The 21657-nt window shown below is 38.6% G+C and overlaps 1 protein-coding gene across 2 annotated transcripts in view; it reads left to right on the forward strand.

Moving 5' to 3' along the window:
* Positions 1–19361, forward strand: part of foxo3 (forkhead box O3) — a 42201-nt gene extending 22840 nt beyond the window's left edge. Inside the window, exons 3-4 of one of the 2 annotated variants that reach the window (XM_014470080.2) lie at positions 12318–13770; positions 15989–19361. In XM_014470080.2, the coding sequence (XP_014325566.1) occupies positions 12318–13754 (1437 nt within the window). In that variant the 3' untranslated portion in view covers positions 13755–13770; positions 15989–19361. Of the gene's footprint in view, positions 1–12317; positions 13821–15988 lie in introns of those variants that run through there. The other variant, NM_001286287.1, reaches the window with a different exon arrangement.
* The last annotated feature ends 2296 nt before the right edge of the window (positions 19362–21657 follow it).

Here is a 21657-nt window from a genome sequence, read left to right on the forward strand (position 1 = left end):
CATGGAACAAAAGCAGGGCTTCCAGACACCATGATTTCAAAGGGACCCTTTGACATTGGGTTTAGAGGAAGTGAGGAAATCATAAGAAACGAAGGGGGAGGCTGTAAGTTGGAGTGTTGTCATTTGAAAAAGAGAAACAGCTTTTTTATCACAATCATTTTTATGGTGAAGTCTTTTTTGTGTGTGTTTGGAGAGTTTGCACGTTCACCTTCCACATTTAAAGGTTGAATTTGCAGGGACGGTCAGGGCAAAAAATAGAGGAGAACATATAAAGCTGAGGCAAGCTACTGCTTTCCTTCCTCTGGTCTTGAAACAGGAAATCACGTGTTTCCTCATGAGGGTTCAGCCTTTAGGGGCTTAAGAGAAGTTCCATGTTGCTGGTGGGGACTCTTTACATGTGCTTTTAGTGTGTTTGCAAAGGTTAGAATCTCCCCTTTGTCCTAAAACACACATGGAAGGCTTACTCAAAACAAAGGACAACGTGCATGAGCAAAAGCATGTCAAAAACCTTCAGTGTGTTTGTGCTTCCCTTTCTCCAGCTGCTCAGCTGGTGTGCAGGCAGGCAGACAGAGGGCCAGCAGTCCTGCAAGTGCTGACATCAGCAAAGGAGGAGAGACAAAAACAGGAGCATATAGGGGGAAAATGCACATGCACTCAGATAAAAAAACTTTCTAGTGCTAGGATGATGAGTAGATTAGGTTGACTAATACTCCTCTTACAAGTTCCTTCAGTCTTAGAGTAAATTTATTCACTCTATTAATCTCTGTTTCTACATTACCTTAACAGTAAAGGAAATTTTAAGAAGAGGGGGTTCAAATTTTCATAGCTGATAATGTTGATGTATTCTGAGATTTCCAAATTAATATTTTCTGTCACTCTAGCCACTTAATATTTTCAATTTCCTTACTATTGTCCTCAGTTTTGGCAAATTATTATCTGATCTCACTTCATTCCGTCACACTGCACAAGGTTGAAATGAATATAGAGAAGAAATTTATTTTTAGGACAGTTAAGTCAATTTAAAATGGACTTAGACCAGATAGGATCAATGATCAATTTTAATTTTTTAAGACACGTGGTGGTATCATGCTATGGGTATGCTTTTCATCAGCAGGGGCAGTGCAGATGGAAGGAACTAGACACAGGACAATCATTGCAGAAAACTTAGAGGCTGCAAAAGATTTAAGGCTGGAGCCACAGTTCACTTCACAGAAAAATAACAGCCCTAAGTCCACAACAAGAGCTATAATGAAATATCTTAGATCAAACCATAATTTATAAGACTTCTCGGTCACAATCTGGGCCTGAATTGAGAATTGAGAATTTGTGGCAAGACTTGAATGAAACTGATCTATACTGCAAAAGAAAAAAGTTTGAGACAAAGTGTAAAAAAGTTCAATGAGCCTTAATACTTATGCAAGATGTACCTTCAGTAACTTTTATAGCAACAACTTGTTATTTTATAAGGATCTTAATCTCAAAAAACCACTGCATAAATGGTCTTTTTTACAGTTCTAAAACCATCTGCAACCTGTAAAACTTGTGTAGAGATGGCGTGTGAGCTGGTGTGTGCACTGTATCTGTTTTTAGCATCATGAGCATCACAAGCCCCCTGAATAGTAGTGGTGCCTCAACATTAATTTGCACCAGATGTGAAAGTCCACTATTGCACCAGAACTCGACACGCATGCAAGCAGAAATTGGCATGTGACCAGATCCGAGACTGGAGTTACTCCTTTAGTTGGTTAACATGTTGGCTAACATGTTAACTATGCAATTACATGCATAATCTATCCCCAGGAGAATTCAGCTCACGTTCAGAGGACTGAGTTTAAAGTTTTAGAGGTTATTAAACTGCAAACGTCAACAGACAGGAAGTCACCCACACTAAGTCTCATAGGCATGGCTGCAGTCGAGCCCTGAGGTATCATGAGCGGTGTGTGTTGTGGAAACACTGGTTCAAAGACGCAGCAGATGTCAGTGTCAAAAACACCCGCTCACACAAAGTGGAAGGAGGGTCAGAGACTTGGAAAAAGCAAGAATCTCCTGAAATTTTGATCCCAAAAAGAATCCAGTTCATGTCATCCTCATGGTCAGTGCACATTCACCAAAAAGGCTTCATTACAAGAAGCACTCGTCACTTTGGGACAGCACAGGACATCCCTGCTGGGTTTTATCAGTCCCAGTTCCAGGACACCGTGTCCTCAGGCTACGGAGCAACTGAGCCTGCCAAGAACATAGACAGACACACATAAACACACACACAAGCATGCAAGCAACAGAAAGCCCTCAGTAAAGACAAAAGCGACTTCTCCACCAAGAGGGAAAAACAGCTTGGCAAGGGAATCGAAAAGCAGCACGCTGCAAGAATCCTCTCATTTTTGTGAATTTAAAGAGTTGGAGCTGCACCACACCCAAACATTGTCCATTCAAATAAACTTGGTTTGTCGGACCATCTGCCACAGAGTATTAAAAATTCAAAGAAGCTAACTTAGAAACAGATTCTGAGAACCAAGATAAAACTTATGGTTTGATACACTATATTTCATAAAAAAGTGGGGCAGCTCTATTTTACAGTATAACTACTGTTCACAAAGCGACTGCAATAAAAGCTCGTTATTAAGAAGTTAGCGTATTCTATGACTAAAATGTAAATATGAGTTTTTTTAAGTCAGCGGGTGACTTTATTTTTCTGTTATACCATCAGTTTCAATGAAAATTAGACTAACCTTCAATGGTATTTGAATCATATTATGGAAGACAAGCTGCATCCTCATCTGCCAGGGAGGCAGCTTGCTGACAGAGTGACTGTGCAAGGAATGTGGCGTGCTAGGACATGGAGGCTGGGCAGCTGAGCCGTTAGATGGGAATAATTAGAGCTGACCTACATGGACCAACTACAGAATTGTTACGCATCTAAAAGAGGAGATTACGATGTTGTGTTTTTCTTTTTTACCATTTTAATACCACTATCTTTGGGCCTGTATAAAACTGGTTGCCATAGAGACTGAATACAAGCCAGAGAAGATATAGTGCTGACCAAGCTTGTCACAGCTTGCACTGTGTGCTGCTTGCACTAGATAGAAGATACTTGACAAGGGCCACCCTCCCCACAAGTATGTTTGGTTTGCTGTACCTTATTTTCACTGACCTGCATAGTTTGGATTGGTATAGTTCTGTCACTATTTTGTCTGTTCCCATACAACCAACCCATACTGCACTATTCCTGGGCCCCCTTCAGTTGTAGGTCTATTGTACAATGGTACGGTACGGTTAGGGTGGAACTACTTGCGTCACACAATACAGTCCATTGAATGTGGGACAGAAAGATGTCACTGCTTGGGGCAAGCATGAGACTTGGTAATGCATGTCACATGCATTACTATTTGGGCTGAACCCCAGGGCTGGAATGGGGCAAATTATCCATTGTCATCCAAGAAGCCTTGGAAACAAGGGCTCAAAGAGAAAGATTGCTTAATGAATAAAATATCTTGCTTTTATAAATTTGAGCTTATAAGAACAAATGGCAAATGAGACCCTCACATTAAATGCAATTTGGCAAAAAAAAAAAAGATGGAAATTGAAGGTGACAGAGAAGGACAAGAAGTAGAGGGAAATAGAATACTCTGAATATTAGGACTAGCGGGGTACCTACATGATTAATTACAACTCTGTATGATAGAAACAGCATGGAGGAGTGACAGGATGATGTGGGGATGCCAGAATCATTTATGATTATCAGTTGGCAACTGTTGTTATTCCTCTAAGACGATTTCCTGCAGGTAACATGTAATTCGTTTGGGAAATGAGTCTAATATCTATCTGAAGACCCCCAGATAAGATCAGTGAAATGGAGCTATGAACCAGGAAGGTTTGTTTTTGGCATCCATCCATCTGCAGTTACATTTAGAAAACAACTTTTACATCTTATCAGTTTACACAATATACAGTATATATCTAATCATCCTCTTTTTGAAGGAGTCCATCTTACAAACTCTTCCTTGTTTAATGCATCACAAAATCAAACAGGATGGAATCACAGCTTGCATAATTATCAGAAAATCTGACTGAAAAGATAGCTTTGTGCAACAACTTATGACCTGCACAGCTGTTGTCTGCAGTGAACGTCTTATTAATGAGGATTAATATTGGTGATAATAGCAGTTTTCAGGGAATTGATGGTTATTTCTTTCTCTAACAATTTCCTGTTGAAATGTCTTTCTCAAGTGAGTGAACAAGTGAGTGAGAGAGTTTCCCACATAAAGCATAATGTTACATCAACTCTTTTTACTATTATTATTTTTATGACTCAGCTTTTCATTGACTCATCAAAGCAGTTTTGTTCAAATGTATCTGCTCTCTTAAGCAGATATTTCTCTCCTCAGTATTTGCTTTTTTGCTTGCAATCTGTATTTTACATCACAGCGTAGGAATTTTAACTTCAGTACATTTTTTTTATTAACTGCACGGAAGTGTTTATGAGCATGAACTGCCTGTTAAAGGTTTTTGCTCCAACACATTTGTCTCCATTTGTGGACAACAGAGACAAATGGTGCATAGGGATGCACCAGTAAGAAAATTTGGGCCAATAACCGATATTTATCAATATTACAACCACACCACTGACTTCACCATTCTTATACTTTTCCAATTAATAATGCATGATGTAACTTTTATTAAAAACATGTTTTATACATATTTGTTAAAACTATCAGTATATCATGACAGTATAATATGAGACAGATGATTTGTGAAAAGATCAAGCTTCTCCTCTTCCTCTTTGTGTTATCGAGTAACACTCGCAATGGCTGATTGACAGCACTAAGACCCACCTCCTGCTTCTGATTGGTTGCTTCTAGTTAGCACTGGAAGCAGTGGGAGAAGGCAGAGGATTTTATTTTATTTTTTTACAGATTATCTGTCTCATACTATACAGTCAGAATGTAGTGACAGTTTCAACAAATATACAAAAAAATATATATATTTTAAAATCTTCCATACTGTAGCTTTAAACTCTCCACGATCAACAAACACTGCATGACTGACTTCTTCCACTCCCAACCAAGAAGCAAATGTGTACAAGATGGATATAAATATCATTGTTATACCCATTTTATTTGTCTGATCTGATACCGATGGTAGTGCCGATATATTGTGCATCCCTAATAGTTCAGTTTTTAGTTTGAAGGCAATCCAGAGTCTTAGAAGTAGCATTCTAACCCTTTCTATATCAACAGATTTTGGTGAATTTGTTTATTATCTGTTTCTGAATTACCTTAGACAGTGGATACTTTTTTACATCTTTTAGCCTACTTCATGTTGTGAGACAGGTTCTATTTATGAGCTCCTAGATACCGAGGCTGGGGTATGATTCAGCTACACAAAAATTTAAGTTTATTGCAGCTAATTTTAATGTAATAGTGGGTATATATGTTTTACATAGTCAGGTTGGTTGGATAGCAATTTGTCCTTAATAAATAAAGTCACCATTGTAAAGCTGCTTTTTACTCAGATCATCTTTGTCTAGTATCAACATTTATTTGACCATGTGAAACCTTCCAATGTGACAAAAAAGCAGAAACAAAAGGAATTTGCAACAGGAAACAACACAGCTTTTGCAATAAGTTTGACAAATAAACACAAACACACGATTGCACTTGATGTTTGTGTACATGCTGCAGCCCTGATTAAAACACACTGACCTAGTGAAGCTACGCGAGGGTAACATGACTAGCAGGCTTTTTGAATGACCTGCAACGATTGGCTGTTAGATGTGGGATGGGTTAGCCAACTCCCCCAACACCGAGCCAGCCTATTGGAGAAAATACAGGAGTGTACGAGGCGTTCTTTGAGCATGTGGCCTTACACAATAGAGTCCACACAAAATACAGGAACAGGCAGAGAGAAGTGGGAGAAAGGTAAAAGAGGCAGCAGATTTGTTTGGATTTAAAGGACCCAGTACTGTTGACTGTGACCAGGCCTCCTTTAAGATCTGAATTTGTTTACAAAAATTAAGCCGCATGAATATAAACAGATGAAGGTGTAACCGAAGTCCTTCTGGCAACTTCCAGATCCCCATTCAGCTCATACACATAAACACAAGTTGGAGGGAGAGCAAGAGAGAAAGACACCGATCTGCTGGCTGGGAAAAGGCGCTCATGATTGAAGAGAATGGAATGTTCTGTCTGTAGTCCAGAGCTTCAAGCAGCTGGAACCTGGACCCAGTGTGTGTTTGTGTGACTGGGTGAGTGTGTGTGTGTATGCAGGGTCACAGTATAAATAACCTTCCCCTCTCTGCAGCGTTAGCACAGATTTGCCAGGCGGTTTATTTATAAAACCGGCTTATACGTGTCAAAGACCTGCGTGTTGTCTACACCTCTGCCTCAGGCCATAATTATGCTAACTTCTAGGTGCTTATGAGCAACCGCAAATTCAAAGAAATCTAACATTTACATTTTTACTCCACCCCATTTTTCAAATCCTGGAAAATGTATTATTATTTTACATTGTATACGAGGTAACATTTTTATGAAACACCAACCATTTTCATTCACAAGTTTATGAGAGTGAGGCCTTTTAATGGACTTTGGAGAGCAAGCATAATCATTTTGTTATGTTATTCAGAAATAACAAGACATATACTGAGTTCAACTTTTAAAATTTGGGTTCTTTCTCTTTATTTTAAAGTGCAATGCTTTGTGTCCAAGCTTTACATATGTTTAAGTTGACTTACTTTTGAGTAGGTATGTAAGGCGATGCCACATCAGAGTATATGTTTTGCCCTTTGTTGGTCCTTTTTATCTAAAACCACTTAGTGAAATTCTGTTAAAAAGAAGCACAGATGTGTGTAAACAACAAACAAATGAGAAAATGTAAAGCATAAAAAACACTACAACATAACGACTTCCAAAGCAGGTTAGAAACTAATTGTTGTTGATCAGAAAAATACAGACTAAAAACTATTACTGTTTCTTTAATTGAATCTATTAAAAATGAACAAATTACACTGTTGAATAGTTTTGTAGCTCCAACAAAGTTAGCTGAAATCTTGACATACAGTAGATAATCAACTGAAGCATTATTCAGAATGCAGGAGTGTTGTTCTTTATTGTAGATAGTTTTTTTAGGCATGAAATATCTTTTTTGTTTCATTGTTAACAGACTGCATAAGGACAGAACAGAAAATCAGAGGAAAGATAGTCTATGTCTATAGAAATACCTATTGAAAGACTTTCTAGAAAGCTCAGAGTATTTCTGCATAATGTTTGTGTCTCTTTTTAATGCTTTCTGAGAAACCTTGTTTTTATTCGGAGTCATTTGTCCCTCCATCCCGTGTTAAATCATGACTGACATTGTGCTAAATGTCCGCTTGACCCCAGCAGCAAGCAGTCACTGTTGACATTAGACTCAGATTAGTGCTGGTTTACATAATGGCTGAAAACGTGGGGTCATGTTTGGCCAAGAATCAAGCGCAGACACATGCACAGTGTTCATGTGGGTGGTTATGTACACCACCGGGCTCAGGCCACAGAGTTTGTCCTTTCAAAGCAGTGAAAACAGAATTAAAAGAGGTTAAGGTGTAATGTAAAAGATTGGTTCTGCAAGATTAGAGCACTTTAACCTTTCACCTGGTCCTGTTTTAGGCGATATCACGCTGATTAAAATTCCAAGAAAGAGCTAGCAGCACTTTCTTGGAATATAAATGAATGAATACATGTATTTTTCATCAGTTTCCAGCAGTAACTTTGGAGCATCAGGTGAAGGGAGGTGCGCATTTTACAAAGAGAACATGGAACCTTGTAAAGTGAAACTGGCCTAGTTCATATATGTGAGTTCAGATATGTGCTGTAGCTGGGTGATGAAATACACATGCAACACCACGGACACCCGCCCTTTTCTGTACTGCCTGGCTACATCAGCCAATTTCACTCCACCAATCACCACTGCTTGAGCTGGGATGGATACAACCAATTAGAAAGAGCACTAAGAATCATCTGGGCCAATCAGAGAATGCAGCTTGAGAACTACCTTTAGGAGGTTCATTACATTTACAGCACAAGCTTTCCTTAGACATGGGCTTAATTCTCCAGGAGGTCTTATAATTCATTTGAAATGGTTTATTGAAAACATCCAAAGAGAGATTTACATAATCTGAGATATGAGTTCATTACACACCCTAATAAAAATCAGAGGTCACAGAAAAAGGGAGGGAAATGGATTCCTTGCGTGGTTGCTGACAGTGATTAATTGTTCCCACATGTTGCTGACTGACAAAAAGTCCTCTGTTCCCCTGAGCTTAGCCTGCAGCTGGTGGACACACATACAGACACACATTGCTATCTCACAAAGCAAGTTCAGCTCTATCAGGACTCCCAGCTTTTAAAAATGTTATGTAATACTCATAAGTAAAAAATAACATGGGAAAAAAAACCCTGATATAGAATATAGAAAACAATTAACAGCTGATTACTACAGTACAAACATCCCTCCAGCAGTCAGTGCCGACTAGGTTGCTAAAAGGATTGCTATGATGAAAACATTTGCACATTGCAGTAAAGGCATGGATAGGGGATATTTTATGCTAGTAAAACATTATTTCATTGTTTTCTCTGTGCTTTCCTAAACCTGTTCCAGTAAGTTTTGGCTGTAAATTGTGTTTGTGTGTTATTTAGCTCCTGTGGTTGCTCAGTAGGAGCTATGAATCAGAGCTGCTGTCTCAGTGTGCTGTTTTTTATTAATGGGCTTTGGGAATACCCAGGAGGAGCTAGAGTAATAAAAATACTGTACCCTGTTCACTGTGATGTACCATGAGCACACCAATCACCATTCAGAGTTTTATTCAGAAAGAAAAAGCAAAACAAACATTTGTGTTCATTGAAAGACAAAACAAATTCACTAAATATGTGATGTGTATTTTTGAGTCGTATATCAGAGATAATGAGCATAAGGTTTTTGCAATATGAGTATGTAGGAGGATATGCAGCTTTCAGTGTTACTGTACTCATTGCTGATATTTCCACCTCTTTATCTTGCATTTATCATCTTCTCACCTCCTCTTTCAATTAGTCACCCTTTCTCTCACTTGGCACCAGATCTCCAGTTTTATACTGTCACTGTTCATGTTGGTTGTTGTTTTTTATTGCCACTCACTCCATCACACTCTGTCCTGAAACATTCTATTTGACATTTCAATGAAATATGTGGTCACAAAGAGAAACATAAGATCAGCACCTTTGTTGGAAAGAGGCAGTGAGAAGGAATAAAGGGATGCAGAATGAAGAGATTGGCAGGTGAAAGCTTGAAACATTGTTGCATTTATTCCTCTTTTTTCCTCTTAAAATATCTGTTTAGATCTTTCTGGTGGCTGGAAACATTTAGTCACAATGTGTGTCAATTCAATGTGTGTTTTAAAAAGCTTGGTAATGAAGCAGCTTTGCGTCACTCCTCTGGAGATGCGTTCAGAGGACAAACACGAGTCCCACTGGTATTTCCTTCTTCGCTTACCTCATTGCACAAAATAGACACCCACACACTTGGGAAACGTGCATTCATCCACATAAGCCATTCATGATTTTGTACACAAGTTTAATGATTTGACAATACACAACGCTGTTCACCGAGATGTCCTGTGTGAATAAGGAGCATTAGTTCCGAAACACTGGACACATCTACTTTGCAAAGAGTCAAAAGTTCAGGTTCGTCTGCCAGCGTAGCATTCAGAAATGTAACCTAAACCCTTTGCACTCTGAATAAACTGCTTTTGACCGGAATAACAGCCCAGACCATCGTTCAGAAATGCTTGCCTAGAAAGTTGGGATTGCTTTATGGAAAACAACGTTGGTATTCCCACAAAAAACTTTGAAAACAGCTCAGGCTTGTGCTGGTTTGAGCCCAGAAATCTGCTCTGTGTTCAGGAATAAAAATATACATAAGAAGAAAACCAAAGTGGAAAAAAAAACTGGCTTGCATGTTGTGGATGGTGGTTGAGTTGTTTATATGGGAGGATACAGCATAGCCCCAGAATCCCTCTGGGCCTATAAGAGCTATGTGTTTGTGAAACAACAGAAAGTGAGGAAGAGGGAGAGGGAATGGAAAGAAAGGAGATGGGGTTCAAGGAAAGGAATTCAAAGAGGCTCAGAGTTGGTTGTGATATTTAGGAAAAGCGTGTAAAAACACATCTACAAACATTTACGGACCTGGAAGTTGGAGTTTATGGCTATGCAGTCACAGTTTCTGTTTCATAATTTTACTGTCTTGCACGCTATGTATCGGTTTCTTCTCAGAAACCAGATGGCTGCTAGTGTTTGTGTGGGAGTTTGCATGTGAGGGAAGGGCAGTCCAGATGGACCTGTGCTTGAGTGTAATAGATCAAATCAAATGTAGCTAGAATGTCAAACACTAAATAATTGCCTGACTGGACCTAAACATTGTTATAGCCTTTAATTTGCTTTGAACCTAAAACTACTGAAAGCTACTTGTGATGTAAATTTGTTTCACACAAGGTTCTTACAAAGTTTGGAAAAGTCTGGATTTTGATTGAAGTATTCTCAGGTTTGGATTAGCATGGAGATAGAATAGAGCCTTTAGTCTTATCAGTATTTCTAAGTAAAAGTAGGAAATCTCTCAAATTTGGACATCAGAAAAGTGCAGGAAGTCCTGTGCACAAATGGAAACGCTAACAGAAAATACCACTTGAAAGATAAAGCAAAGAATCAAACATATGTTATGAAGTTAGTAAACAGTTATGCCAATAGTTTTAATTATTTTTCAATAGTCTGTTTAATGTGTTTGTACAAACTGATCAGAACTTAACACATGTTGGAGAAGTGCTAAAAGCAACACTGGCAGAAAGGCTGATGGCAACTTTCCCGCAGAAACAAAGATGGTCATTTACAATAATGTCAATGTCAAGTATGAACAAATGTCCAGCTGAACACTGTGTGTAAACGTTGTCAACAGTAGAAGCATTTTATGTATCCATATATCTGTACCTTATGAATGAAACTGTTGATCATTAACAAGGTCTGTCATGTGCACCAAATCCTTCACAATGAGGCTTTTGGGCTTTCACAAGAAATCATAGTTTCTGAGCACACACCAGCTGAAATTCACACCCAAACTCCCATGATCTCACAAACAGAAGCTCTTTGTATGTGTCATTCATAATCCAAGAGACGATCAATTATAGTCTCTCTTTTCTGCTATAGCAACAGTACAATGCTACAGCAGGAACAATGCGGCCAGCAGCGCAGTGAATCACTCCACATTAATGTGAGCTTGTGTGTATTTGACGAGCATCTGAAACAATAAGCTTTTGGGTTTGCTTGTATGTTTAGTCATGCTGAGGGAGTGTGTGTGCATGTGGAGGTGCGCAGGGGTGTGCGTGTGTGTGTGTTTGGAGGTGTTGGGGGATGGGTTATGGATCTGTGTTCTTAAATGTAATGTGAGCTATTCATTAAAAGTTATGTGGGCAAAGACTGGAAAAAAACAAACAATACTGTGAAGAGGGGTGTAAACATACATCCAGGTCACAAGATGAGACAAGATTTTATCAATATGTTCGCAAACACAAAATAATAATTTAACAAATTATTGATTAGTGAAATAAAGAATCAATAAAGAATAGCAAAGTCTAGTGCAGGTTTGTATATTGCACACATCTCTTATTCTAAGAAGGTTCTAACACCAATAAAGATTTCAAAATGTCACACCGTGTTTGAAGAATCTTAATTTAAGGTCAAATTATTCACTTCAGGTTTCATCTGTTTATTTTGGACTTTGCCCTAGAGATCATCAAATGCCATCTGCATCATTACAACACTGCAAAATAGCACTTTAATTTTAGACGAAGATTTCCAAAGCATCTGTTGCATCGTCAGCACCTAGCTTGTTTCCCTCTCTGTCACTCTGTCAACATTTCCTTTTTATACATAGTATTGAAAATGTTGCCAGAAATAATTTAGGTATTGGAGACGCAGCCAGACAAGAAGTCCTTATTTCTCAATTCTTTCAACACAACAAGGCAGCAATCCAAGAACTACTTTCTTTTAAACCTCAAAATAAGAGTCTCAAATATATGTTCAGGGGTCAAGTCTAAAACACTCACCTTCAATCCAAAACTCATAATAGCTTATGTTTATTTTGTCAAGTGACTAAATAACACTTTTCAAGGAGATATTATTTTGAAATAGCATGGTGTCTTAACATCATGATATCTTGTGCCAATTCTAATAATGATGGTTAAAGTTTGACTATTTGTTTTATGAAAGGTTGCCTCACTTTTCTTATTAAAATCTCTTTGTTTGTTTTTGTTCCAGAACTCCATCCGGCACAACCTATCTCTCCACAGTCGTTTCATCCGTGTCCAGAATGAAGGGACAGGAAAGAGTTCGTGGTGGATGATCAACCCAGAGGGAGGAAAAGGAGGCAAGGCTCCACGGCGCCGGGCCGTCTCCATGGATAACAGCAACAAGTACACCAAGTCTGCTCGTGGCCGTGCTGCTGCTAAGAAGAAGGCGGCCCTGCAGGCTGTGGCTGCTGCAGCTGGGGAAGGCGGTGGAGACAGTCCTACAGGTCCCTCTAAGTGGCCGGGAAGCCCGACGTCACGCAGCAGCGAGGAGCTGGATGCTTGGACAGACTTCCGCTCCCGAACAAACTCTAATGCCAGCACGCTCAGCGGCCGCCTCTCGCCAATTTTAGCGAATCCTGAGCTAGACGAGGTGGCTGACGATGAGCCTCCTCTCTCACCGATGATCTACTCCAGTCCTGGCAGGGCGTTGTCTCCAGGAAACACCAATGGGAAGGCTGTGCCCACTGAGCTGCCTCGTCTGGCAGATCTGGCAAATACAATGAATCTAAATGATGGAATCACACAAGATCTGATGGATGATTTTCTGGATAACATCAAGCTTGTACCAACCACCTGCAGCCAAGCCATGCAGAATGGTTCCTCAGGGTTTAGTTTTGGGTCCAAACCCAACGGGATAGGGTCACCTTCTTCCACTTCATCTCCATCCTCTAACAACTCCTCTAATGGAGGAGGTAATAGCTACAGTAACTCCATCTTTAGCCCTTACACAGCAGGCTCCTCCCTACGTCCATCTCCCATGCAAACCATCCAGGAGAATAAGCAAACTTCATTTTCCACAACTGGCATGTCTCACTTTGGCAGCCATACACTACAAGATCTTCTTAACTCTGACAGCCACAATCATAGTGATGTCATGATGACCCAGTCTGACCCCTTAATGTCACAGGCCAGTGCTGTTGCCATCATTTCCCAGAACTCTCGTCGAAATGTTATGGTCCGTAATGATCCTGTTATGACTTTTGGGACCACCGGTGGACTCCAGAGTAGCCATAGGGAGACGCTCCAAACTAACAACCACAACCAGAGTACCGTGAGGTCTTTGAACGGAGATCTGAACCTTGCCAACGAGGCAAACACTTTGGCTAATGTCAAACAGCAACTTCTACTGTCACCAATTGGTGGAAATGGAACATCCTCCATGCAAATTGACACCTCCATCTTTCTAAATGGTACAGCAAGCAGCAGCGGCGGGTGTCAGGACCGCTTCCCAACAGACTTGGACCTGGACATGTTCAACAGTGGCAGCTTGGATTGTGACATGGAGTCCATCATTAGGAATGATCTGATGGATGCTGATGGTCTGGATTTTAATTTTGAGTCACTGGCCAACATGAATGGAGTCAGCAACTTCACAAGCACCAAGCACAGCTGGGTGCCTGGTTGAGACAGAAGAAGAGAAGGTGAGTCTGTCTGAGGTTTGGTTTGTATGGAAATAAACCATGTTTGCTTATAAAAAAAAAAAAAAGATATAGCTGAAGTATAAAGCACACGTTCTGTGTTTTTAAGTTTAAATCCATGTAGAGTGAACTGCTCTGACCTATTAATTCTCATACAAAATCACAACAGGCCAGCCTTCAGAAAGTAATCTAACATGTCATTGGGGAAAGTAACCCTTTTTTTATTTGTCAGAGGGCTTTGCATGTAAAATAATTTGAATATATTTCTAATTCTGTAATAATTTGACACTGTACCTGTGTTGTGTCAACAACTTAGTAATGTTTCTGTGGAAAGTCAACTTTAGCAAACAGGAAAGCTAGCTTTTACAGTTTTAGAGCTTCTGCTCCACCATAATTTTCAGCTTCGATTGTGGCTCACCACAAGTGTTGTGAAGAGGAGCATTGCAAACAGGTGCTTCATCAAGTTTGAAGCAGGGGTTTTTTGCAGCTGGGTGACATTTTTTGTGACCCAAAACCAAAATGCTTCCCTTTAACTCTCCTGTTATGTTCGTTTCTGAGGTACAGCTATAATGCTCGTGGGTCAATTTGACCCAGGGAGTGTTTAATCATTCAAAAGTGTCAATAACCAAAAAATTCCTCCAAAACATTTTTGTATCTGATTATTAACTCCAATACTAACCATTTCAATCAATATTTGTGTAATGATATGTTTTTATTTCTCACAAATAAAGGATCAATAACAACAATCTACTCATTTACTCATTTGGACATAAAAATGGAATTAAAATTTTTTATGTCCACTGGAAAAAACCTACAAACAAAAAACAATAATTTTCTTGAAATTGATCTTTTGTAATTTTTTTATATTACATTTTGATTTTTTTTTTTTTCAATGGGTGATCTTTATAATTGAACTTGAGACACATATACTGTTCCGGGTCAAATTGACCTGGTGATTAAAATCAAGACAAATGAGTCATGCAGAGAGTATTTATGTTTTCCCTCCACTTCTGCCAAGTGTCCACTCAGAGTGGGTGGAGTTTATCCACAGAAACAGAAAATGTTCCCGTCAAAAGTTGTAGGAACACCTGCTTTCTCGCAGTTTCCTAGTGAAGTAAAGAGAGTAGTGAGTTACATGGGCTTGTGTGTGTAGGGGTGTCTTGGGGTGCGCAGGGGTGTGTGTGGTGGGGTGTGTGTGTGTGTGTGGTGAAATATGGTTCATAGCTGCAAGGAAACATGTAGAATTGGAAATTTTTTAAAATCTTTTTTAACCTTCAACTTGACTGCTGGGTCAAATTGACCCGAATAGTATCTATGTAAAAAGTAGATACGGGGGGGTTGCAAATGTGTAAAATGAATAAATTTCCAATTTATATGTAGAGTGTACCTATTAAGACAAATAGAAAAGGTTTCATGCAAAAACAAATACTTCCAACTATTTAAAAAAAAATTTTAACTTCAAAACGGGTCAATTTGGCACGCAACATAACAGGAGGGTTCAAATTCTGTTCCTGCACTTTGCTCCCACAACCCGAGATTAAAGGGAAAATTCAGAGTTTTTGAAGTCAGTCTTTTTAAAGTGATCATCAGTAGTCTGTATCTAACCTTCAGTCAATGGCATTCATTCTCAATCTGGAGTTTTAAAGATGTTTTAATGGACGCTCATCGCTAGAGTGAGCGGTTCAAGTAGGTAAAAATAGATTTCATTTTTAAGGTCAAAAATGTCCATACCAGATTGAGCATAATTTTCAAAATCTATAACCCAGTGTCGTATCTGCAGTGGAAATGTTATTTATAAGTATGTTCTTATCCAGTATTTGATCAGGGTCTTATTTTATATTAATTCCTGATTCTAATACACTTCTGTTGTTGTATTCTTAAGTCTGACATGTTTTGAAAGATCAGGCTGTCCTGGAGAAATAGTTAATCCAGACTCTGTTGGGTTATTGAACATAAAATCTTTCCAGGTTGCAAAATTATATTGTAAAGTTGAAAAAGAAAAGTAATTGAATGAATGAACTTCAGCATTAACGGTAAAATTTTTCAAAATTATCCGACAGCTAAGAACGGCATCAGAACCGTGTGGCAGTTTTAAAAGCACTAGCTTGCAGATGCAAATTTTATTTTGAAATTTAGCTGACTGGTCTTTTTCTAATTGGAATACGTGACTTTATGCAACAATATTGAAGGCATAATGACTTTGTTATCTTTATCTCTGCAGGTCTGACTTACATGGTGCAAGAGGAGATCAGACAGAACCTCCCCTTTTTGCCAAACCAGCCATCAGCACAATGTAAAATACAAACCCTGTGTTTACAGAAGCAGACTTCCTCTCACGAGCTTTACCTTCGCTCCCACACTGGTGAAGCATGAACCACCTGACTGACTTTAAAGATGCTGCACATCAGCCCACAAATCCTCCTGTGAAAGAAAAAAGCATTGTAAAAAAACACAATCACAACAAGCTTACTAAAAAACATGAAGTTATGCAATTTTTCTTTGATGCCCAGTCAGCAGACACTGCTTTTCAGAATTATCTTCAGGTGGAATTAAAGGACTAAAGGTTAGGTGAAGACATAAGAGATCATGCTGCAGTTGTTCCCACTAAAGACAAAAAAATAAAAGTCAAGACAGGACGTGGGATGTTTTACGTTTTAAAAAATCCATCTATTCTTAGTTATTTTATCTGTTCACTGTTTGTTTGTTTTTTTGGTGTTATTCTGTTTTATCAAAGATGTTTCTGGATCGATCATGTCTGTATAAAAAAAACATAGTTGGTGTGTTGGTGAAATGAAGAGAATTGGAGGGACTTGCTGAGTGGTTGTGCACACACTTTTTGAAGGCACTCACACAGACAAACTGACACTTTGCGAAGACCTCAGAAACCTTCGAAGTTGAAATTCCTTAAAGTTTTTGCCATGCACTTACTGTTTTTGCTTGAATTTAAATAACTTTAGCATAATAATCAGCTAAAACTTGCATCATATGTTTCATCCTGTGTACACCAAAGTGTACATAAAGAAGGAGAAAAGTTGTTGTAAAAGCTTCTGGGGAGCTCTGTTGGGCTAGTTTATTGCACCCCAAGATGTAGCCAAAAGTTGTGAACATTTCCACACCACTATAGGTGCTATATGAACAGTGTTGAGTCCTGTCCGGAAAGGAAAATGCGCCTGTTGTTTTACCTGCTTTTTGATTGGTTCTACTTTATCCTCGACTGGCGGGATCCCAGAGCTGCAGCCACATGTAGCGCAGCCAGAACGAAAATCACAGAAAGATTTTTTTTTTTTTTTAGACTCATTCCTCTAGAAACCACTTGGTTCTTGAGTAAAAAAGACAATAAGCTATTTCTGTATATTGCCAAATTCACTTGAAACAAACAGTAGGGTATGCTGGCAGCCAAATCGCACGTGCACACACACACTCACACACATATATATTTTACATATACAGAAAAATCTATAAGCAGGGATCTGTGTTAAAGCTCTTCTCATCAAGCAGATTGCAGGGCTGGTTATGCATACACACAATCACTCAGGGGGGAAAGGGAGGCTTTCCAGTCACATTGTAATGGTATTACTTTTAAAATTTCTTGATAATAAAACCTAATACTCTGTGCTTGTGAACTTGTAACCTGTGAACTTTTGGTCGTTGAGATGAAGCGTAGAAGGGAGGATAAATGTCAGGATTATTAAGTCACGCATGTCTTGTTATTTTATCCTTACTTTTTGTTTGTTCTTTGCAGTTTTTCCTCCTCCTGTTGAACTCATAGACACACACACACACACACCTCCTTATGGACACGCCTGGTGCTCCTGCAGGTGATTTCTTGTATCTCCCGACTTACGTGTCAATTTCGTGTGTGCGTTTATTTACCGTGTCGATTTCAGTTGGATTATTCTCACAAGGATGTGTAATATCTCGTGGTGCATACAGCACTGTTGGACTGTATGCATGTACGTCTTTATGCATCATGGGTTGTGTGACAAATGCATATAATACTCGCTGTTTTGTCCTTATATACTCATTTTAGTACTTGATCCTTGGGTTTTTGTGATACCTCTGTAGTTGAAGAAACATGGAACAACGTTACGCGCCGGATAAGTGGGAACACTGTTACCAGCGATTTAACTGTTGAACCTTTTTCTTTTTCTTTCTTTAAATGGTCGGAAGCGCCATTGTTGTAGCATCTGGAAACCGTGATACCCCTTTCCTGTTTCGGGGTAGTGACATGAAGTGTATTCCTTGCTGTGTATAATAGTGTACAGATTTGTGTATATCATTTTGAAGCAGACGTGTCGGTGTGCATGGTTGGCTAAAAGAGCGGCTGTGCAATCTGAGGTTTTAGTGCATGGTTTAGCTTGACCCTTCCAGATGTTCCGTCCCTTTAAGAATCATAATCCGCCGTTGAATCCTATGTTTTTGCACCCAAACACACTTTCTGTGGCATAAAAATTAAGACTTACCTAGGAACCCTTGCATCATCTTATCATTTAATATGTTTATAGCTAAGGTTGCTCTCTTAAAGTGTACACTCCCCTGTTAGACTGGCAAGTTTTTGTGATGTAAAAAATTACACCATGATAAATCATTTCTAAACCTTTTCCACATATAATGTGATATTCATTCAGATTAGAAACTACAATAACCCAGTGACATAAACAAATATTTTTGCTAAAACTTGATTCCGCAACATTTATCTAATGTGTATTGGAAAATGTCTATAAAATCTCTCTGGTCTCCTGTCTTCAATAGTAATTTTTCATTTGAATTGCACAGGAAACATGGAACATTATATATATGGAAATAAGTTACATGATTTTTAAAGGCCCAGTTTATTTATATCACAAAACACTGATGTATCACACCACTTCTGACAGCCACTGTACATGCATATACTCTTACATGCATGTCCAGGATGAGCCTCCCTGGATATTTCTTAACATCCTGCCTTGTGCTCACACTTATCAGCTCTTTAGAGCTTTAATGTACTAAAAGATGGAATACTTTTAGTACATTAAAAGTATTCCATCTTTAATGTAACACTACCATTTGTCTTTGCAGGGAGAAAGTAGATTGCCGGCTAATGATTCAAAATTCATCTGCACAGATTGACACTGACAAGGTAGATCTCGGGAACGCTCTAATCCTTTCTTGTGTAAAGATAGGTTATTGATCCCAGATTAACTGCAACTCTCAATCCAGAACAAGGTGTTCCTGATATTTTTTTTACAGTGGAGCTGTAAAAAAAATATCACACAGTTGTTTGAGTCATTCAAGTGCAGTGTTCAGTTTGCATAATAATGTCACATCATCTGCTGGAATAAAACGAATATGGCACAATATTACCACTAGATACCTTAACGACCTCTGGAACATCAAACACGTCATCAAATATATTCATCATTGTCTCTTAGTAAGAAGCCCAGGACAGCTTCTTGTTTTCACACACACCTCTGAATTTTGCCCTTTATTAATATTGCTTCTTCTCAACTCAATGTTAGTGGCTATTTTACCTGTGTATCCCCCTTTTTTTAATTGTAATCTAGTTTGTATAAGAAATGGTGCGCATGTAAATAAAGCTTGGTGAGGCTCCACTGGTGTGTTCTTGTCCTTTGTTTATTTTTCTAAAATGGCACCTTGTAGTTTCAGTGCACTCATCATTGACATGCATGTAGTATAAACTTTGGAGTTTTTATGATTTATTTTAAAAAATGTCTTTTTCCAATGGAAGTATAAGTCATAATGTTTTGCCAAAATGGTGTACATATACACATTTAAATGTTGTGTATTTTTACATCTGTTTTGCAAAATATATAGTTACACATTTAATTAGTAATAAGCTCAATTACATAAACATTCAGCAATATATTGCTATTCAGCTGATTAACGTCAAATGCATATCCAGACACATCTTTTGACTTTATCTTTTGATGAAGTCAAAAGATGACTTTATCAGACTTTTGTGAAGCTTTAAAAGAAAAGATCTCTTAATTTGATCACTAACTAATCTAAGGGTAAAAGGAGAGCGGGTTTGACGTTCTTTGTTCCACATTTGTTCTTTTTCCAGATCAGGAGCCATTAGGATCAGCTTGTGTTACTTTTAGGAAGTAGGAGGAGGCAACAAGTTGTGTCCAGTGCAGGCTGGATGAGTTCAGTCCAAGTAGGACTTTGCGTTAGTATAACAACAGGTCAAAGAAAAGGTTATGTGTAATGACAGGGAAACAGTCTCTCTGGAGTTCGCGCTAAAACATTATTTCTTGAGATTGATTACAGCCACAGAAACATGCAATGCTGATGAAAACAAAGTGAAGGATTTTCAAACAGGTGATCAGACTTCAAAACTTCACTTCATAGGTCTCTCTTACTTTAGGAAATCGCAGTCAGAGATGAGGAGAGCGGTAAGGAGATCAGATTAACCCTTAGATGACATCACTCTAAACTTCAACAACGAGGCTTTTTCCACACAAAGCTTCAGGAAGTCCTGAAAATGATAATGGTAAAAAGGATGACAAAATCCTCCTCTTCCTCATCATTATGATAAAACATGATAATTTTCCACCATATAAGGACATATTTCTTGATTGAATCTGTTTAATCTTCAAACAAACTCCAACTACAGACACATTGAAACTCAGTCTCCAGGCTCGGCTCAACCTGAATGATGATCATTTCATTCTGATTCACACTAAACGAGGGAATGACCATTTGACCCTCAGATCCATCCCCTCAGTCTGAAACGGATCTGAGGAACATTTTAACCTGACATTCAACTGGGAGATGTTGAAGGGGTTCTCTGCCTGCAGCCCACTTAAATTCAGAGTACTCTCCATTCCTCTGCCATCTGTCAGCCCATGGCATTCTAACTGATATGTTTTATTTCGATATTATGTTTTAAGTTCCAGTTTAAGTTCCAGCAGTTAAAATTTGTTTCCCTTGTGAGCTTTACCTGTTGAATGCCAAATATGTCTTCTGTTCTGGTATCTTATTAATTCAATTTTGAAGTAATTATCTGGCAATTGTCTGGCAATGAGTTATGTCTGGTTCTTGCGTATTCTAATGAATATTCTAATGAACTTACAAAGGGACTGGTTGTACAGGCATGTATTTTGATATGAGCTGTAGCAAAAGCCTGCACAAAGCATCTTGCAGTCTGTTTTGTGGGTTATCTTCTTTACCAGACCTGTGAATGTTAGCGGTTACTCTGATGTTTTCCACTTGTAGACTATTTTTCATACGTGTGAACTTGAGACAAAATTCTCTTTTAATTTTACAAAGGTTATCACTCTCAGTACAACAGACATATAATGTCTCTGAGTGTGATTCTCACCATTTTACTCAGCAATAGTGCCCGTGTTTAGTCTTTAAATATTGTTAAAACTGATATTAAATGTCAATTTGTTTCCTTCATAATTTCCTTACAGATCTACACTTTTGAGCTTCTGTCTAATTTTGACTCAGTGTGGATAAGAAAGGTGCACAATAAATTAAAACTGGTGTGCTAAGTTGTTTGTTGAATATTACCCTGAAAGAGAAATTATTAAAAAATCATCAAAAGCTTGGATTTATCCAGTTAGTTATGCCCCTGATGAGTGCATGTAAACTTCTTGAAAGCACTGTAGGTACAAGAAGTACTGACATTTCACAAGTGCCGCAGGAAAAAGATATCCCCATGTCATTTTTAAATGTTTTTTTTTTTTATCTCTTACATGTCTTACATGAGGAACATAAATCCTCTCCTGTGTCAGTATGGGGAGATCAACACAGCTAAAGAACTTCATGTTCTCTTCAAGTTCCTGGAAGTATTCTTGCACAATGTTTGTTTTGTATGAGGCTGCCTTAAGTGAGAGCAGACACACAGCAATCTTCTGATACCTGACACTGGGCTGGGTA

This window comes from Xiphophorus maculatus, chromosome 15, assembly GCF_002775205.1.
Source record: "Xiphophorus maculatus strain JP 163 A chromosome 15, X_maculatus-5.0-male, whole genome shotgun sequence".
Taxonomy (NCBI): Eukaryota; Metazoa; Chordata; class Actinopteri; order Cyprinodontiformes; family Poeciliidae; genus Xiphophorus; species Xiphophorus maculatus.